At 34.5% G+C, this 20,570-nt stretch overlaps 1 protein-coding gene across 5 annotated transcripts in view; it reads right to left on the bottom strand.

Moving 5' to 3' along the window:
* The window catches only part of SPEF2 (sperm flagellar 2), a 73,812-nt gene that overhangs the window by 21,639 nt on the left and 31,603 nt on the right, over positions 1–20,570 (bottom strand). For all 5 annotated transcript variants that reach the window (XM_015653333.1, XM_015653337.1, XM_015653339.1 and 2 more), the window contains 11 exons: positions 20,023–20,180; positions 18,995–19,188; positions 17,449–17,576; positions 17,212–17,350; positions 12,700–12,837; positions 10,243–10,400; positions 9,191–9,365; positions 8,279–8,435; positions 6,292–6,393; positions 4,509–4,647; positions 3,082–3,323 (listed from right to left, as the gene is read on the bottom strand). In XM_015653333.1, coding sequence (XP_015508819.1) covers positions 3,082–3,323; positions 4,509–4,647; positions 6,292–6,393; positions 8,279–8,435; positions 9,191–9,365; positions 10,243–10,400; positions 12,700–12,837; positions 17,212–17,350; positions 17,449–17,576; positions 18,995–19,188; positions 20,023–20,180 — 1,730 coding nt within the window. The remainder of the gene's footprint in view (positions 1–3,081; positions 3,324–4,508; positions 4,648–6,291; positions 6,394–8,278; positions 8,436–9,190; positions 9,366–10,242; positions 10,401–12,699; positions 12,838–17,211; positions 17,351–17,448; positions 17,577–18,994; positions 19,189–20,022; positions 20,181–20,570) is intronic.

The following is a 20,570-nucleotide window of genomic DNA, read 5'->3' as shown; positions in this document are numbered from 1 at the left end:
AGGATCATGGCTGTGAAAAAGAAAAAAAAATTAAAATGCCCTTGTGTGATTCTGTCATAAGATGGAGAATAACTGTGGGATAGAATCTACTTTGATCTGCTTGGTAATGCAAAACCACACCCAAACTGAATTCTCTGAAACAGCTCTGGAATTAAATGGACACATCCCATATGTGTACGCTAATTGAAATCACAAGATGTGCTTATAGAAGATCACAGTGCTGAAGGGAATCAAAGAGGATGACAGATAATAATAGATGTTTTAATTTTGTTGACTATAAAAGCATGCATTCAAAAATACTGTAAGAAAGAAAATAAAAAAGGTGAATGTTAGTAGCTCCATTTAAGACTCATGACAGCTCTTCCTATGAAAAAGTATTCCCAGGGTAATATATTAGAGTACTGTTCAAAACTTGATCAAAGAGTTAGTGAAATTAATTAGTGCAGACTCATGTTGACTTTGGGCAATAGCACTTGGGATAATAATAAAACAAAAAGTAAATTGTTTTCTCAAATGAAAGACTGACAGTAGGTAGGAAGGTCCAGCACAGGCTAATTTTGTCCACTGGTGCTTAGAATGGAGAATAATGTGCTTCCACGGAGAGCCAAGTGTGCAGGACTGCACAAAGTTGTCTGTGAAGAATCGTCAATTCTTTAAAACTTTAGATTCCTAGGAAACACAAAACTGTTTCAAAAGAATTCTTCCATGAATATCAAACATTTTTAAAGTATATTGGCACTCCCACTTTTAGTTTTAATTTTGGTAATTTGTTAAATATATCTTGAAAAGACTTCCTTTTGACATTTACCAAATAACTTGAGAGAAACCTGTTTACATGTTAATTTCTTCTAATAGAATCACTCCTTTTTTACTCTTTGTTTGCTTGCATTTCTAAGTAAAAATATGCTTCATGCAATCTCCATGATGCTTTAGAAAAGCCTAATTTCCACTTTTCAGAACAACTTTAGAAAATCCATTATTCACAACTACCTCTATTCTACTACAAGGAGATTGGTAGATCCATTCTATTTAGACTTGCCCAATAGCCTATACTTCATGTGATTTTTTTATGTGGCTTTCAACTATGAATGCTGAGAGATATGCTGGGGTGCGTAAGAATAAGAAAAGACAGGATGTTTGGCAGCAAATCTAGATCTGTTTGGATGTTCTCCAAGATAGGGCTTTGTTTGTTACTTTTTGGTATCTCCTTTAGAGATGCTGATCAACAATTTCACTGCTGCTGTGCTGGGTGCTTTAGTGTTTTTCACTCTTTTGTTCAGTGAGAGACTAACTACTGGGATGTGTATTTTCTGTTGACCATTCTATTGAACAAGGAGAGACAGAAGGCTATGAAAAATTTTCCTATGTTTTAGGAAAGAAAGGAGTCTATAATGAAGTGGTTGCCTTAGGAAACCTATGTTGTGATTTATGCTGTCTTAAAATGTGTAAGAGACTGGGAGGAAGTATTTTAAAGATGATTTGCACATCTTGTGCTTTCCATCCTAATTCAGCTATCCAAAAAAGGTAAGTATCTTAATTTAATAGACACCAAAGAGAAGATAAATTCATAGGGTATGGCACCTTATTTTAAACAATAATTCTTTCCCATTGTTTCAGAGAACAAGCAATAGCATTCTTTTACTGTTTTATGGCTGCTAAGGCAAAAAATTTCCTCTTTCAGATAGTCACACGAGTCATGTTGGTCATTTTAGTGAATACAATACTATCAAATGTGAAATATTGTAGACTGATAAAGACTTCAGTTGTTTTCTTGCTAATTATTACAACTTTACAAAGAAAATGTCTGTCTTAAATATGTCAAGAACAATAAAGTTTGTAATAAACAAATTTTTTTAGTTTTAAGTATTTTAATCATGAGTGATCTAAAACAAAAAAAAACCCCTCTCAAGTGTAAGTACCAATCAAACTGGTATCTGTGTTTCACTTCTATAGCCCAGTAAATGATTACAAACATACAGATTCCTAGTTTTGTGTGGCATTATATATGTGCAATACTGTGTGCAGAACAGGTCTCTACAGGACATTTTGAAATGCTTACACCCACATCTACACTCCTACACTGGAGACAGTGTATGAGAGATATGCATCTCACTGAGGGAAAACTGTATGTATTTTTCTGCCTAAAATAGTTTTATATGCAAAAGAAAATTGGAATTGCTGTATAAATACACATGAAAAGGATTTCCCAATAAAGAATTAAACTCAATTTCATTGTGCCTTTGTGGCCTTATTACATGGGAAGAGTTAGATCTTGAATTGCAAGCACCTGTTTACACATTGTATTTCACAATCTTAGTGGCAATAATACTGAACTTATAAACATAATATGGAACACTGGTAATGAAACAATCTGCAAATACATGTGTAACTACTTTCCATTTGAGTTTAAAACTGCCTTACCTAAATTACTTTGTAACATTTATACAGTCTCAGGAACTATTGCAAGGCTTTTTAGGCATCCTAAGCCTTAAATTCCCATAATTAGAGGGTAGACATACAATAAATGCATGTTTAAAGGTAGAAAAAATTACATATCTGAGCTAATGCTTGCAAATCACCTAAACAACAGGCACACATTGACTTTAAGAATAGAATGGTTAATTTTATAATAGAGCCTACATAACAGTTTCATAAAAATACTGATCATTTTAAAATGGTGTTTTAAAATAACATAGCCTGAGTTCAATGAGCTCTCAATTAGTAAAAAAATTTTAAAATTGCATTTTTAAGCGAAGTAAGCATGATACACACTGTACGGAAAACCTATTACAGGTTAAGAGAGATGTTAGAGAAATATTAAATATGTGGTCTTGACAATAAAAAGCCCATAAGAAAGCTATTAAAAGCTTTCATGTGGTCATTATTTCACATTTTCAACATCTCCCAATATGACTTTGTTTTTCTGTGTAGCAGCATCTTTAACTGTAGTACAATCTTTAACAACACAGATAACTAATGTTATCTTTAACAATACAGATAACTAACTAAGCTCCCAATTACTCTAGATTTTAAGTAGGTAACCAACAGTACTTTGGGAGTTGAAAGGAAAACATTTCTTACCTTTAGGTGCCAGCTGTAGGAACTGCTTATGAAGTGTAGTAAGTTGTGAAATAGTTAGAGTACTACTTCCTGAGATTTCTAGGCGTTGAAATTCTGGTGGAGGAACAGGGTCAGGAACAGGGTCAGGAACCATTTTTACATCCCTATTGATGAAGAAATCTGTACCTTCTAAAGTCATTTCATAGTGGATTTTGCTAGAATTCTCAATATGATGTCGTGCAACCTCTACCAGTTTTTCAACACTGAAAATGTAAATGCAGAAACTTATGAATATAATACACAATGTTAACAATGTCACTTTAAATTTTAATGTGCTTGTGCTTTTAAAGCTTTCCTAAAGTAAGAATTTCAAATCCTCTGTGTGAATTCTGTAACTAACAAAATCATTATAAAGTCTACTCCTCCTCTGGCTGCAAGAAACCTTTCGACTCTAGTCACAAATCTAGATGTAGTCAGATCTAAGACAGAAAAGACCAGGAAAAACATGAAAGTACTTTCTAAGCTAGCATTCTGGAGAGGCATATGATCTCCTGTTTCAATAACTCCTGTTTTGTAATGACTACAATTTATACAAAAGAGAAAGACATCAGCTGTCTATAATGTGGAGCACAGATTTGGCTTGCAGTGTCAGGTCAAAGGATATGATATTCTGTAAACGTGGTGTTTTTGCTGGCAGATATCAGGAGAGAAAATAAAACTGGCTGGAAGGAAGAGGCTTTGCCTCTTTGAGCCATTGCCTGTTAAAGCCTTCACATCCTGCATTTATGCGTCTTTTCTTGGTCATGTCCTGACATGGATCAAGCAGCACTGTCCCAGGAATGACTCAAAAGTTAGTATAGGGCAGAAATACTTTGTAAAGGGCAAAGCCATTCCTTTCCTGTAGAAATGTCCTTTAATGATACAGACATTGGTCATTCTATGTCAGACTGTCTAATTTCCTATAATGATCCCAAGTACATTTTATTTAGTAGGACAGAAAAATTGTGAAGAACTGTTTTTTAATGGTCCTTGAAATAATTTTGAGAAATGTAGTATGTAGTTTTAACAATAGGTACAATTTTCCAGTGTTTGCAAAAAACAGGGAAGAAAATAATCCTACACTCCAAAGTGACAGGAGATACTTAAATGATAGAGAGCTGTCTATTAAATGGAATAACTGATTGTCTGCTCATTAATCTGCTAAACCTGTAGTCTAGAAAAATAGCACAGCATGATAATTACCTTTACAGCTACAAGCAGAACCTTTTAATCAGCCACGAATTGAGTTACTAGCATTCAGGTTTCTAAGATAAAACTAAATTAAATTTACATTTATTTTCTACATTTTTTCCAAATTACTTCTGTCTCCAGAAACAACTACATTTACTACCATAGTCTAGGTTAAAAAAAGGAAAAAAATAATCCTATTTAAAATTGATGCTTGTTACCTTGATATTTCCTCCAAGAACATGGATGCAAGCCAATTTTCCATATCTTTATAAGCCTCTTCTGCTTTAAATTTTAGATCCACAAGAAACGCTAAAGCTTTTTCTTTTATAAGTTCTAGGCGAGATTTTGTGGCTGCCTCTGTTTAAATGGTAAAGTCATAATGAATAATATTTATAAAATGTAAGGAATGTTACCAGTCTAAGCACCTAAAGTTCAACATATTTAACTGTTATCCTAAAAAAGATAGCTTAGAGGATACTTGCTGCCTGGCTAGTCATCTTTCTGTAGTACTGTTAAGGCTGCTGTAATTGTGGCTTCTCTACATGCTCTTTGTGCAGCTGCTATCAGTATGTTACAGAGGTAAGTGCATGACAATTTTTGTCTCCCTGTCTTTTCAGAGGCAGGTACTGCACAGACAGATGACTGATAAAGCTGCGCTCTTAACACCAACAGAATAAAAGGCAAGGTACATTGGTGCAACAGAGAAATTAAATATTATATCAATGTTAAAAACTTAGCTACTGTACACAGCTAGTGCTTTTGCTGGACTCTGTGTATCTGCATAATGAAAAAAACAAATTACCAAAAGGTAGCCAGATAACAAAGCTGAAAGCAAAACTATGATTCTCAAATACCAGCTATGTGCCTGTACAAATAGGAAAGAGAGCTCAACATGTTCAGCCTTCCTTAAGTTCTTGGCTTTTTCCTTAAACATAGGATGATGAAGCAATGTCAAGGAAAAAAAATACATGTTAATGAATCACTAAAATTCATCTTTATGCAATTGGGATCTTCAAAGTTATTACTATTCTTCTCATTACCCCAAAATATTTACTTTTACTTTACTATTACTTTAGAATATTTACTCTTGAACTGCTTTTGTATTAAACCATGTTGAAAGATGTAGGTGTACAAGCACTTGGTATGACTGGATCTAAAGAAGTGTTATGAGTTTGTAGTTTGTTCAATAACTGCTCTTTGCCCTCTATCTTTCATAATAAAATACTACGCAATAGTTAGCCCACCAAAGAGGTTCCATATGATGATGGGCTTGCCAACTATTGCCAAATAGAATCAATAAAAGCTGGGTATAGCTTCCCTTTAATGACAAAACAGTCTTCTAGTCTAAATCTATCCTAAAAAAAAATAAATCATAAACCATTTTCACTTTGGGACTTCCTATCTTCAGATATCTACTTCTGGCTGAAATGAACCATTTTGTTTGAAAGTTACTGGGTAAGACAGACAAAGAGACAGAATGACTGAACTGTATGGAGGTTTTAGAAAAGTCTGTCCATAAAGCAGTTTGGAAGAACAAACAAAATCTAGGTCCTGCTGCTTGAACTTCATGTTGCTTGAAGAGGAGGGAATCAGAGAAAAACATCAATGAAATATGCAACTGCCAACACTTCTTTCCCAGAACAAAACATTTCAAATACTGAATCCAATTCAATTGAATACTGAAGTGTGAGTAACAACTTAAGCAAAACCTTTTCTTTCAGGATGAATATTTGCTTAGTCATGACAAATTAAATTAGACTAAATGAAACAGAAGAAAAAAGGAATTAAAATCATATTACGCCCTTCAATATATTTACCACAGAATGACTAGTGATTACCACACTAAGAATATTTCCCGATTTCTTCAGACATGACTGTCTCTTCTTTTTCTTTCATATCCGTCCATTTTACCTATTGTCTCTGGTTAGTGTTGACTAGCACACTTAACCAAATTAGGAATAATAATCACCTACCAATATAAGTAACCAAATAGTAACATACCCTCATGCTTCAAGGCACTGAAATATTCTTGCTTTATTTTAAGTGCTATCTCTTCTTTCCTTAATTCTTCTGGGTCTATAGGAGCTGGAGTGGCTTTTGCTCCTGCAGGAAAACAGACGTCTCAGTCTTTGGACTTTGCTTGTAAATTTGTGCATCATGTAAAACTACATTTTTGATGTAGTGACCATTTATGAGAATGCAAAGGTGGCTACTCAGCTACCAAATGTGATTTACATCTGCAAGTCATGCTAAGGTTAACACCACATAAAAATACCCCAGCATATACAACTGTATTAAAGTTGGTTAAATAACATTCTAAAATGCACTTCTGAATGGAAAATCATGACTGAATAAGTGTGCCTCCCATTTGATCCTAAATGGTCAGAACAACCTGTTTGACCCTAGTATCTACCACTTTATCACAACCAGAACAAAATAAATGTCTTTTCAATAATATTTGTTTCTTCTGGAATAAACTCAAGTTTAACAAACTATAGTAAAAATGTTATGGTATTAGTTACCATCAAAGTAGTGGAAAGAACTATAGTATTAAAAAAAAAAAATTAAAAAAAAAAAGGAGATCTGTTATTTCATGCCCTTTCAAACCTTCATTTCCACCTTGTTTTGACTTATTTATCTACGAACAGATATTGTAAAGGTATTTTATCATGTTTTTAGAGACTGCATGGAATTCTGTAGCCACATGACTTTGACTATTACTCAACAATATTAAAATATTTGTAATTGCTTTATCCTAGAAGAAGAGCAGATGGAGATGTTACAAAAAAAAATGTAATGATATCTCATAAGGTCAAAACAAAACACATGGCCAATTCTAGAAATGATAAAACTACAGGTGATAAATTGTATAACTCTGTTACCAGCCCATAGCTCTGTCCTAGGGAATTCTCACCTTACAGGAACACTACAGCAACACTGTGTTTGAAATTAAATAAAAGTCAATACTTAGTTACAAATCCATCAGTTCATATTCCATCTTCTACTAGGAAGAATGCACAGCTTTCTACCTGAAGTTCTGGTTTTGTGATTTCAGATAATCTTGTACCACTCTGAACAAAAATTTTGTTCCAAGAAGCAATCCACAAACTCCAAAATAGCCACTTAGCATGCAACAGCTGCTGAGTTTTATCACAAAACTTTTCTGGAAGTCTGAAAAATCTGCTACTCTCTTGGCTGAATTGAGAAGCTGAACTAAGCCTAAGGCTCCCTGGGGCTCACAGCCGGCTAAGTATTTGCAAGGCTGTGCTTTTGTTCACTCTGTATGGACAGAAATAACCACAGAGAGAGAGAACTGAGCATAGTGCAAATGAAATTTCTGTCAAATAAAAAAGTCAATTGTGTTATGCACAATAACTGCAGTTACAGCTTTCTCATTTGGAAACAGGGTACCTGAATTTCAGGCTGCCCTACACCCACAGAGCTTGAACCTCTCTCTTGCTATGTAGAATATCTTAACAAAAGACACAAAAGTTTAGGCTACAGGCCTCAGTTCCTAATGAAGTTATAACACACGGCACACAAAAGGTGAGCATTACATAAACTACTACCTGCACAAGGAAATGGTTGTGAAAAAATGTATAAACAGCCTTGTATGCCACAATCTCTTCCACCACACTACCTGTTTTTCTCTCTTGCATATAAATTTTAGGTTTTCACCTGGTGGGACAGGTTCTTGCAAGGTCTATGTGCAAGACCCACCTCAATAGGAATCTGCTCTATTTTAGGACTTTCCATTTAGAATATTTATTTCTATATACAATGACTACACATGTTCAAATAAATACAATTGCCATTCAAAAGCCTTTCCCTGCCTTTATCACCACCAGCTTTTCATATTGATGTCACATTTGACATTTTAAAGAGAAATTAAATACAAATTAAATGTCTTGGTTATTAATTTCTGTATTATTCATATATTTACATTTCAGTAACTTCACTGTTAAAACAAAGCCTGCATTTTAAATACCTTTTTTTTTATTAGGTGATTTGGAAGATTTTTTGGAAGCTTTGGTATCTTTCCCAGATGATTTGCCTGCTTGCTTCTGTGCAGCTTTTGAAGCTTTCTGTTTCAGCTGAAGTTCTTTTTCTTCCTCCATTTCTCTAAACTCTATTTCAGCTGTTACCTTGACACCACAGTCAAACATAGTACAGTACATAGTATCAGCTCTGTGCAATTACTGTTTTTTTCAGCCTTTACTTGCTGAAAGTACTTGATGAGAAGTTAGACACATTAAAAAATAAAGGAGATATTTAAACTAATTGATTTACTTTTGATTATTTATTAAAAATAAAATTATGCAGCAAAAACACAAGACAGGGACAAATTAATTCTTGTGGTCATTGCCTGTGCCTGAGGAAAACATTAGAAAAGCAAGAATCAACAGTACACAAAGCATGGCCAGAGTTACATGGTAAGGGGACAGAAATTCATTTATTTTAAGTAATCAAAGAGAAAACAAAAATCTAACCTAGTAACCAATTATTTGAAAAGCTCGCCTAATTTACTTTTAGCTACAAAGAAAAAATAATGTAGCCATAGGGTCAGAACACATGAAAGGTTTGAGCAAACACTGCATCACAGGATTGAATTTGTCCGTCTTCTCACACTTCTCTTGAGGGCTAAGAGAAGAGTTTATCATGGAATAAGATACACAGAGGCAACATTTGAAATATTTCTCAGTAATGGAATGAAAGGCTCATTTATAAATATGGAGGTGCTGAAAACAGACTCCAACGTTTTCCTCATAAAACTACAAACATATTCACTGGAAATATCTGAGATACACTGTGCAAAGATGATGTGTTTAGTCTGCCTACTGAATAGGGGGGCTTTACCTGTACAATCCAGAAATCTTTAAATAAATAAAACATTCCATACCATATCTGACACTGCTGTTACTGCTGTTTGCCATGTATCAATAATAATATTTTCATCATTCCTGCAAGTGGTCACTCCATTTTCAGAATTCTTATCCTTAAGACTCTTCTGAGTTTTACTCTTTTCTGACTTGGTATTACCTGGTGAAGGTAGTTTCGAAGAAACCAGAGGAATCCTCAAAAATAAAATATAAGGAATAATTTACATACTGCTTTAAAAAAAAATGTTAAACCTTGGAGAATATGCTGAAAGAATGAAAATGCTATTTTCAAACTTTGCAATAACAAAAAAAAGGGAGGAACTTTCCTTATGACCAAAAGTGATGAGGTACGTTTATACAAGAAAACTGTCCAGTTTAACAATGAAAAATAATAATAGATGGATAAAACTACATCAAATGACTGTGTGATCTGCTGATGAATTCCACATGGATTAGACACAGTTTCATTGCTCAGACAATTTTTAAATTAACTCTAATTAAGGTAAAATCAGGTGTTATTACTGTTGTTTTTTCTATATTGTGAAAGTATCGGGTGGTATCCCTCATCTTTTAATATGGCATTCAGCTTGGTGCATCTTTGTAGATTGCTTTGATTTACATATGTTATTACATAACTATTAATTTTATTTACATGTACATAAAATTTATAACAATCAATTTTATTTATTGGCACAGATTTTAAACCTACTAATGTTCCACAACAATACTTTACATATGTGACGATTGTGCTGTAAACTATCAGCAACATAAAGGAAAGAAGGAAACATTTCTAAAATAGAAGATTTCCTCCTGAGGCAGCTTTTAAAATGTTTTGAAATTCAGCAATGCATGAATTTGATACAGGTAAAAAAGTAAAAAAATAAGTAAAAAATGAGGGATAAATATAACCTCTAAAATTATTGAAGAGTCATCATTTGAATATAATCCCTGGTTAAAGAATTCTTAAATCTCCATCCTTTGAAATAAACACACATATAATTCCATATACTCCAAAAATCTATCAGTGCATTCTATTCATTCATATTTGTATAATTTTAAATTGCATTTCTACCTTCTTGATTCATCTTGATCTTTCTTCTGCTCTTCGTTAATATCTAGCAATGGGATTCTAGTAAAACCTTGAGCATCTTCTGTTGGGATTTTTCCTTCCATTGCCCTATAATAGTCACGAAGAAGTCTTTTTGTGTCTTGGAAACGATCCAGTTCAGCCTCAAGAAGAAAGGACAAAGAGATTGCAGTTCAACATACCACAGAACAAATTTTTGTTATCACATGTTAACAGAAGCAATTCTAAATCCTAAAAGTTTGAGGGAGAGCAAAAAACACAGTCATATTTGTTTTAAAATTTATAGTATACTGAATGCATACTTCTTCTTGCATCTGTAATGTATTCACACTGTCATTTCTGGGCAGCAAAAAGAATCTTAATTGTTAAAATAGGAAAATCTGTTTACAATCAATTATATTCAATGCATTCAATTTAACTACAATATATTTTGATGTATATATATGTATTTCCTAGTAGCAAGTATACTAGTGGTGACAAATTACATGGATCTTCTTGTTCAGAAGATACAAAGCATAAAACAAAAAGGGTTATTTGATGGAGTTATTTGATACAGTTTTTCTGGATCTAGGTAATCCACAGACTTTGAACAACTAAGTGTCATGGAAATCTTTTTGTGTGAATCATCTTAGAACATATCAAGTAAGATTCAAGAAACATTTAACACCTGTCATGTTTTGATTTATTGATACAGTATGGTGTTCGTTTCTAACTGACAAAACAGTACTAAATATTCATGGGAAAATGCACAAAACCACAGTCACAAAACAAAGGATAAAAACTTTGTGGTGTAAACCAGTACTCATCCTAAGTTAAGGAGAAAATATCTTCAAGTATAACTGTGTACACAGAAAGAAGGAATGAAATCTGATAAACGACATTTATACAAATCTATGTGTTTACACAGTTACAGAGCCACCAGGGAAATATATGTAACTTCCAACAGAAAAACCCACAAATAACAACTCTATAACAAAGAAGCCTATTTTTGGCTGCTTCTAAAAGAACAGTCATTACATAAAGCTATAGTTATTATATTTTTAGTTCTATAGTTTTAGGATAAACAATTAATTTATTTGGGGGAATATGTACTAAGTAAAGCAAGAAATAATGTTTTCTATTAAATTTTCCTTTATGGAAACAAAAGCTTACATATGGTTAATACATGCTAGCAATTTTAAACAGTTATTGTGCATATCCACACAAGACAGATGAAATTGGATTCATAGTGAATCTCTTCTGAACTCCATCATACCTGCCCATGAAATTCTGGTAGAACTAGGATTGCAAAGATATAACTGAATATAAAAGGAGAATAATAAAATATTTAAGCTCTATAATATGACTTTGTCTCCTTTATGCATATAATTCAAGATGAATTTTTTAAATATTCAGGATATAGATAGCCTAGTTAGAGGACCAATGAGATAGTCAGCAGTTATTTGATATTTTGATCTCTCTTTAGTCAGTGGCCTGAAGTCTATTTAGGGCTTTATGTAGACTCTTTGAAAACAAAGTCAACAATTTCCTTACTATAGCACTGACTATTTCACAAACTTTTCTTGAATTACCACAACATTAATATAAGAGAGTGGTTCCCTTTTTTATTAAGCATATAAAAATAGCACAGAGAATTAAAGGAGTAAAAGCCCACCCTAAACTGCTTAGGCCTTTTTCATCTAAATTAGCATCACAATGCATGTGTTTAAAACACTGTTTCCATTAATCTTTAAATTTACCATATTTACCAAAACTTTCACAGAATGGTCACTTCAGTCTGCAGAAAAGCCTGTCTAGCCTAGTCTAGTCTAGAATACTCCAATCCAGTTCTAAACTAAATTTATGCACCTAGAACAGCAGTAATAGGTAAATCTTACTTTACTGAAGGACTGACTGGACTCTTGAAAACTTTGAAGTTCTATATCTGAAAGCTGGGTCATATTTGAACAGCAGCAAATGACATCTCAATCTCAAAACATAACCTCATTGTTTGGGGTTTAATTTTGTTGGCCAGCAGATAAAATTTCAATCCACATCACTGAAATTACAACTGAAATAAATTAGATGTATTTGATATATATCAAGCTGTGAATGACGTGATTCATAAATTAAAAGGAGATGTCAATATGATCGCAGAATGATAAAGAGCTGTAACATTTCTGTCACAAAACTCAAAATGATTCATTGGAGTTACAAAATTGTAAAAAGTAGCACTATAATAGAGATTGATAGTTTTGGGAGTTGAATAACAAGAATGGCATTTTTCTTAATCTTTTCTGTATTTCAAAGTTAAATGTATAGAATGTCATCTACTTTTTGTCTCTTAACTTTCTATATGGATTCAGAAAACACATGAACATTTGCTTAACTAAATTTTAATCATTCACATATTTGGAGCCAACCATAACAAATTTCTCTCAGGCTTATTGTAACAGTCCATACCTGCATAAGTGCAAAGAAATGGTTCATTGCAATTCCCCTGTGATCTGGTAACCACTCTTCATTCATGATACCAATACGTTCCTGCTCTGATTCTTCCCTTCTTTTGTCACAGATATCCCAGAGAAGATCTCTTAGGTCCTAAAGCACAAAATAAAATATGTTAATTAATTATGAAAGAAAACTTAAACCGTTTTTTTATTTTATTTTTTTTTTTTTATTTTTTTTGCCCATTTCTAGGGCAACTTCCTATCTGGGGCTTTTCCTTCACTGATATAAATTCCAACACCTGGTCAGATCACATGCCCACGGAGGGCTGACAGAAAGTTTCTTTACAAGTGTGCTGGAGAAAAGAAGACAAAGTTGAGCGTGCAGGCTGCCTTGCTTTCCTCAGGCAGAGATGATCTACCTAAGCTAGACAAGTATGAGACTGTGAATAGCTAAGCTCTCAACTCCACCAACAACCTTCTGCTTGAATGGTTTGCTAATTAATACCCTAAGAATAGTACTCTCAGGGGATGGGAAACATGAGAAAACTGAGAAAATTGTGTCAGATTTCAAGTGTTTTTCAAATTTGAGTAGCTTCCACACCATTTTTCTCTAATGTTCTTTTAATTAAGGTCTCTTCCGCTAGTGACTATGTCAAATAGCACTGTGTGGCTCACTGACAGCACTGAGGACCAGCTAAGCAACCCACTTGTTCTCTATTGCCATCTCTGCATGGAAACACTGACAGGCCATTATGTGTAAGATGCCATGGGAGGGGAAGAGTGCTGTTAAATACAGATGCCAAGGTAGGACAAAATGAGATGTCTCTGGCTCCACGCAGTTCTACCCTACCTGACTTGTTCTGGGACAGAAGAAAATAAGAGCTTAGGCTGCTGGTGAAGTGATTCCATATTATTCCATACTGCAACCAGGTCTTGGTTGCAACCTACTATGTCAGATTCTGTTTCTCTCCCCCTGTCTGAAGACTTCAGATAAATCCACTTGTCCTCTGTTGGACAAAAGCCTCAAGGAAGTCCCTGGGCTACCTAACACACCAATGATAGCTAGAAGGTAGCCAAGGTGCAGGCAGTCAGATATTCATGGCTTCACATTGTGGAATATGCACATAAGAATATGCTGTTGGATGAAAAATCTATAAGTATATGACTTGTCTATTGGAGTTGACCTTGGCTGGCTACCAGCTGTCCACCATACTTCTCTATCACTCCTCCTCAGAGGAAAGGGGGAGAGAATATGATGGAAAAGTTAATGCATTAAGATAATGATGATAAGATCATTCACCTATTACCATCATATGCAAAAGAGACTTGACTTGGGGAAATTAATTTAATATAATGCCAATTAATAACACAGAAGAATAATGAGAAATAAAAACACCCTTCCCCCACCCATTCTTCTTCCCAGGCTTAAACTTCACTCCTGACTTTTCTACCTCCTAAATGGCACAGAGGAAATGGGGAATGGGAAATTATGGTGAGTTCATTATACATTTTTATCTGCCACTCCTTTCCCTCACACTCACTCCCTGCTCCAGAGTGAGGTTCCTTCCATGGAATACAGTCCTCCATGGATTTTTTTGATACAAGCCCTTCCCACAGGCTTCAGTTCTTCAACAACCACACCAATGTGGATCCTTCATGTGTGTGCAGCCCTTTAGGACTGTACTGCTCCAGTGTGTGAACTCCATGGGCCATAGCTCCTGCCAGGAACCTGCTCTGGTTGGGCTCTCCAGAGGCTGCTGCTCCTACGCAGCATGTCCACCTGATACAGCCTGGGTGGACTGTATGGACTGCAGGGTGGAGATCGGTTTCCCTGCGGTACTCCACGGGCTTCAGTGGAACAACCTCCATCACCATGGCCTTCTCCACAGGCCACAGGGGAGTCTCTGCTCTGGTGCATGGAGCACCTCCTGTTCCTCCTTTACTGTCCTTGTTGACCACAGAGCTGTTTCTCACATTTTCTCACTCCCGTCTTACAGCTGCCATGAAGAAGCTTACTTCTGCTTACAGAAGCCACCTCTGCAGATGCTTTGCCACAAAAAACCTTTCACATAAATGCAATACCACAGAAAAAAACACACACTAATGTTTTGTACAAACTGATGTGCAGCTCTTTTCAGTATCTTTCTTAAACATGTAACAAGAAGAATTTTATTCTTTGTCCTCATATTATTTAAGTCACAGTTTTGATTTACTGTAAGCAGTGGAGAAAACTGCAGAGGGATACAGTGAGTTATATTCCTCTGTCAGAACCTTAAAACATGTTTTATGAATATCTTCTTTTTCTTTCTCACTGCTTTTCTTCTCACAGTGAAAAAGCTTCTCTCTCTCCTTTACTTGTAGTAAAGTGGTGAAAAAAACCTAAAAATGGATGCATTTGCTCAGTTCTCTCCTATTTGGAACAAGAGAAGTAGTGATAGCAAGCAACTGATCACATTCAATAACAGCAATGCAGTGAGAGGGAGTTTAGAGAAATTGCTGGAAGACAGATAGAGATGTGCTGCTGAAGAGTGTTTTATCCACAGTAATTCTGTGTTTGGATATTTAGGATGTGTGCTGGTTTTGGATGAGGAAGAGTTGATTTTCTTCAGAGTGGTAAGTATGGGCTATGGTTTGGATTTGAGCTGGAAACAGTGCTGATAACACAGGGATGATTTTGTTATTGCTAAGCAGCACTTGCACAGAGCCAAGGTCTTTTCTGCTCCTCACCCCACCCACCAGTGAGGGGCTGTGGGTACCAGGAAGCTGGGAAGGGACTCAGACAGGAGAGCTGACCCCAGCTGGCTGAAGGGACGTTCCATGCCATATGGCACAATGCTCAATACATAAAGCAGAGGGAGAAGAAGGAAGGAGGGGGACACTGGGAGTGGTTGTGTTTGTCTTCCCAAGTCACCATTATGTGTGATTGAACCCAGCTTTCCTGGGGATGGCCAAACACCTGCCTGCCTGGCCATGGGGAGTAGTGGGTGAATTCCTTGTTCTGCTTTGCTCCTGTGCACAGCTTTTGCTTTGCCTGTTGAATTGTCTTTACCTCAGCCTATGAGCTTTCTCACTTTTACAGTTCTCTCCCCCATCCCACTGGTAGGTGTCAGTGGCTGCGTGAGGCTTAAGTGCAGGCTGGGGTTAAACCTTGCCTGACCTTAAACCTAAGTCTTAACTGTCCTCTGGGCTTTGGATCTTCAAGGAATTTCACATACATCACAGAACAGGGTGGATTTTTTACATTTCTATATCCAGTAAGTATCAGGGAAATTTGTTTTTCAGGTATTAGAGCTGGCACTTTCCAATGTTTTAGAAAGGGTCAAGCTGAGATGATAGTGTTGAGGAGTCTGGGAGTTTGAGGAAAAACATTACAAAGATTTTCACTCCTTTCATTTCCTCTAACAGCAAGGAAGGATGGCTGATGGAATTCATACATTCACAGAGACACAGTAAGCATGGCTTTAAAAGCATAGAGGAAGATCCTCTTCACAATCACCCATAGGTTTGGGATTCACAAGGGGTGAATGGGTTATTTAAAAAAATATTTCTGAAAATCCTATATTCACTACAAAGTGCTTAGGCTTATCACTGTAATTGAGTTTCACTGCATCATATGTGAGTATAACCTCCTCTTCACATAATTTGAACTGGATAATGCCAAACATGGATTTCTGTTATGAGGAAAAGGCCAAATATTTTATCTTTCTAAAATATAGGTCAGAGTGATTCCAGTCTCTTTATAATGCCATTCAGTAGAAATCAGGAATATGGATGATGATTTTTCAATCCTCTACTCCATTCTCTTGGAATATTTCTATGGAAGAGGAGGTGCAATACTTTTTGCATCTCAGATGCATTAATCCATTATTCTTCAAACGTTCCCTTCAACTAAAAATGCTGTCAGTATTCCTTGTCTCCCTTTTGAGGAGCATTCCTGATAACACTCAACTAAAAATCATGTCTGTTCTGAAATGGAATCTGATTAACTAAAAGATAGCTCTACTTTTGGCTTATGCTAAATCTGGTTCTGAACTTGTTAGGACATTGAGTGTTAGATTTTTCTGAAAAAAGAACTCTCATGATATCACCTAGAAGAGATCTACCTATCCCAAGAAATTCTATGTACTTTGTAAGAATCCGTTTTAGAAAGCATGTATTATCATATATAATTTAGAGAAAAAATAAAATACTGCCAAGATTTTTTGGATTGTCATAGAAATATCCAACTTGTAAAATCTCTGAAAACCACCAAATTTAAAGAAAAAGAGAGCATAGAAATATTGATTTTACAGTGTACCACAATACCGCAGTGTAACCTAAAAACCAAACCAAGATGTAAGAAAATTATGGTGAAACAATAGAGGAATCATTTTAAAGGATACATTATGCAAAAGAGGAAATTATGTAGTTTAAGAAGAACTGTAAAGAGGAAGAAAGAAGTAAATAATATCATTCATGTTATATCAAGTTTGTACACAAGGAAATAATAGTCTATGGTATATTCTAATTTCTGTCATTTACTTACAGTAACCCTTTGGTGTAGTTCAGCTTTTGTTTCCTCATCATCTTGCAGGTCACTAGCAATTGAATTAAAATCTGTTTGCCACTGAGATACAAACTCCTGCTTAAAATGTGGACGTTTCAAATAATCTTGAAATATTTTTCTGTAAATTATGGTAAAAATAACTTTTGGGTTACAGAATGCCCCATGAAAAATACAAAACGCTAATAACTACTGCAATAGGATACTATTTTTACTTACCTAATATCTGCTGTATAATGAACTATAGCGTACTGTTCATCCCTCAGGCATCGAAGTACAGTTTTGATTGTATTCATATATGTATTTTCTACCATTTCCCAGTAAGGTACTAAAAAAGCAATTATCTCCTGCGAATTTTTTTAAAACATTAAAATTAATTTATTTATTTATTGGTAATTCATTGATCTGTAGCATTAGCAAATACGCAAAAATAGTTAATTAAATCATATTATTGATTTTTTTTTCTCTGTGTATTTTTTTTTGGTTTACAGCTGATTATAGACAATGTACCAACTTATATTTTTATCCTGTGAATTTCCTTGGGGAAAAGTGGTAGGTCTCTAAAGGAATAGGAAATTCCAGCAGAATATTCCTGTATCTCTTGTTTTGGATGTGCTCATAAAATAAGTGATGATATTGAATGAGCACTGATGTAAGAAAATATAGTCATTCATAACTGTTTGAGCTCATAAAAATCTAAGCTGACTGCCTAGTGTTGCAAAAGTGATGTTTGACTGACTGATTGTCATGAAATGTAAATAAAGGCCATGGCCAGAGGAAATCCAGCATATGTGAGCTGATTTCAGTTAACAGGAAAAACTGGCAAACATTAGGAAAGCAATTACAGAACAAATTTCAAACCATCATTGTCCACCCTTGAAAAATCTGCATCTCAAAAACAGCATGCAGTCCCAGCTTCTCATCTCAAAAAATTTATAGAACTGGAACAGATTATAGCTGGATTGGAAAACAAAGCAACACAAAGCAAAATGAATGTTTAAGAGATGCTTGTCACATTTTAAATGCCCTCAGAGATTGATTATAGAATTATTATTCATTGTATCTCTCAATAAGTGAGTTAGGGTCACCATGAATTAGGGTCACCAAATGATCCAAGGAAAGCTCATGGTTTAAAGTGAAGAAACAGAAATATTTCTTCAGAATTAACATAATCATAGAAGCTTTGTGGCAGAAAACAAAAAGTAAAAGGCTTCAAAAAAGCTACTAAACCAACTAAAAACATAATCATTGAAGAAAAGTCTATTGAGAGTCACTAAACACAAGATGCAGATATGCAGCCATTTCAGAAAACCCTTAAGTTTCAGATCACTGGAATCTGAGATGTCCATGGGGAGAAAATATTAGGGAAAAAATATACTAGGAGAAAGACTAGTACACACTCTCCCTATTACTCTTTGTAAGAGACCCATAACTTACCCTTGTCAGAGAAAGAAAAGTGATCTAGTAAGTTTGTGTTAGTATTTCATAATAGAAAAAAATAATTATTATTTTAGCAGCTGATTTCTTCATCATAATTGCAAAGAATTAAAAAAATATATAAATTTGAAAGTGATTTCTTATTTTTTGTATTTTAATAGCAACTGTTCTATGTATGTTTATCACAATGTAATAGCACACCTTTTATTGAAAAATATTGGAAAAAAACCCCATAAAATGATGCAAAAGGTTTGGATAGAACATACATAAAATACTAACAGAAAGATATACTTTGATATTTAAGATTTTCAGTCGGGAATTAGTGTACCTGGGGAAGTGGTTCATCTACATAAATCCATTCATCTGATCCTGGTTCAATTGGTGGTGGTGTCTCAGAAGAGGGAGGAGGCTGATCTATAACTGGTAAAACCATTTCTTCTTCAGTTGTGACTGATAAAACCTGTTCTTCATCCGTAACTGGTAAAACCTTTTCTTCTTCTGGTGCTCCTTCTTTAGCAGACCCTTGATCCAAATGTACAATTAGTACTTCCAAATGTATTTTACGTAGCAATAAACAGAATAGATATCTCTGCTACTCTCACAGGTTCAAAATAATGGAACGGGTTTACTCTTTCATTACCTAGATTTTGTTCATCAAAAATATACACGTGAAATCAGCAAAATGCTCAAGGAAGACTGGGTCAGTTAATATCTAAACGAATTTTCAACATCCATATATCCAACTTTTCAAGTTTGCTTTTGCTTTTTTTCTTTTGGTGGTAGAAGACACATGAAGATTTTTCACAATAGTTATTAAAAAAACTGATTATTTAGAGGTCACTATTACTGATTTACTTGATGCATTTGTCCCCCTGGATGCTTCACCTTTTTTTCTTTTCTTTTTTTGTTATTTTAAATAATTCTTTCTTTCTGGGTAACAAGCAGGAAAAGTGAAATAAAGATGTATCAAAATTAAATGTCAAAATCACTTCTTCTTACCCATATTTTTATGCTGCTACTGATAAATGACTATATGTTTATAACAGCAAGTTAGACTTTCTTATACAATTATGCTATCCCACAGATGAAGATGCTGCCTGTAATTTTAAACCAGGAAGAAAAGACTGAATTTAATGCTTTAATTTTGATGTGAAATTGGCCTATATACTCCAAAACAGTCAAAGTACAACAGAAAAGTTCAGGGTTTTGGTGCAGTTATCACTGGCTCATCCTCAGATTTTTTCAGGGGCAGCAAAATTGTAGGTTGCCATATAATTTTATACAGTAATTATAAGTGTTAATTATAAAAGCGCCTTTTGTAACTGAATCCTAGAAAGTAAGAATATGAAAACTTACTTCTATTCTGATTTTTCACAATTTCTTCTATTATTATTTCCTTCACTGTTTCACACACAAGACCTTCTTCTGTCTCTGCATTCACTTTCACTAGAGTGTTTTGATGGACTGAAAACCATTTCTCCAATTTTGGCCATGACTTTAGGAAGCCTGAAATTCTACAAAAATTATATCAATGTATGAATATAAAACCTAACTAATAGAAAATCAAAGATTTACTAAAATTTATAAATAAATGAGAAAGCAGATAATCTAATTTAACACTAAAACAACTCCACCCACATCAACCCCTTCATTTTAAATATAAGAAAATTTTCAAAATTCTATTGATTACTAATAATGCATTTCTAACCCTTTCATGTCACAAACTACATTTACTTTCTAATATCACAATTAAACCAATAGTAATACATCTGAAACAGGTAAAAGTATCAAATATTCAGAAGATAGAACTGTTTTTGATTTTGCTCTTTGTGTAAAGTTAAACATCTAGTGATTCAATTAAAATTAGAAAATTAAGTGGTTTTTTGTAAATGTAGAAATGGAAG

Source organism: Parus major, chromosome Z (assembly GCF_001522545.3).
Source record: "Parus major isolate Abel chromosome Z, Parus_major1.1, whole genome shotgun sequence".
In the NCBI taxonomy this organism is placed as follows: Eukaryota; Metazoa; Chordata; class Aves; order Passeriformes; family Paridae; genus Parus; species Parus major.
Note: the sequence above shows the minus strand (reverse complement) of the source record. Positions and strands in the feature narration are given on the sequence as shown.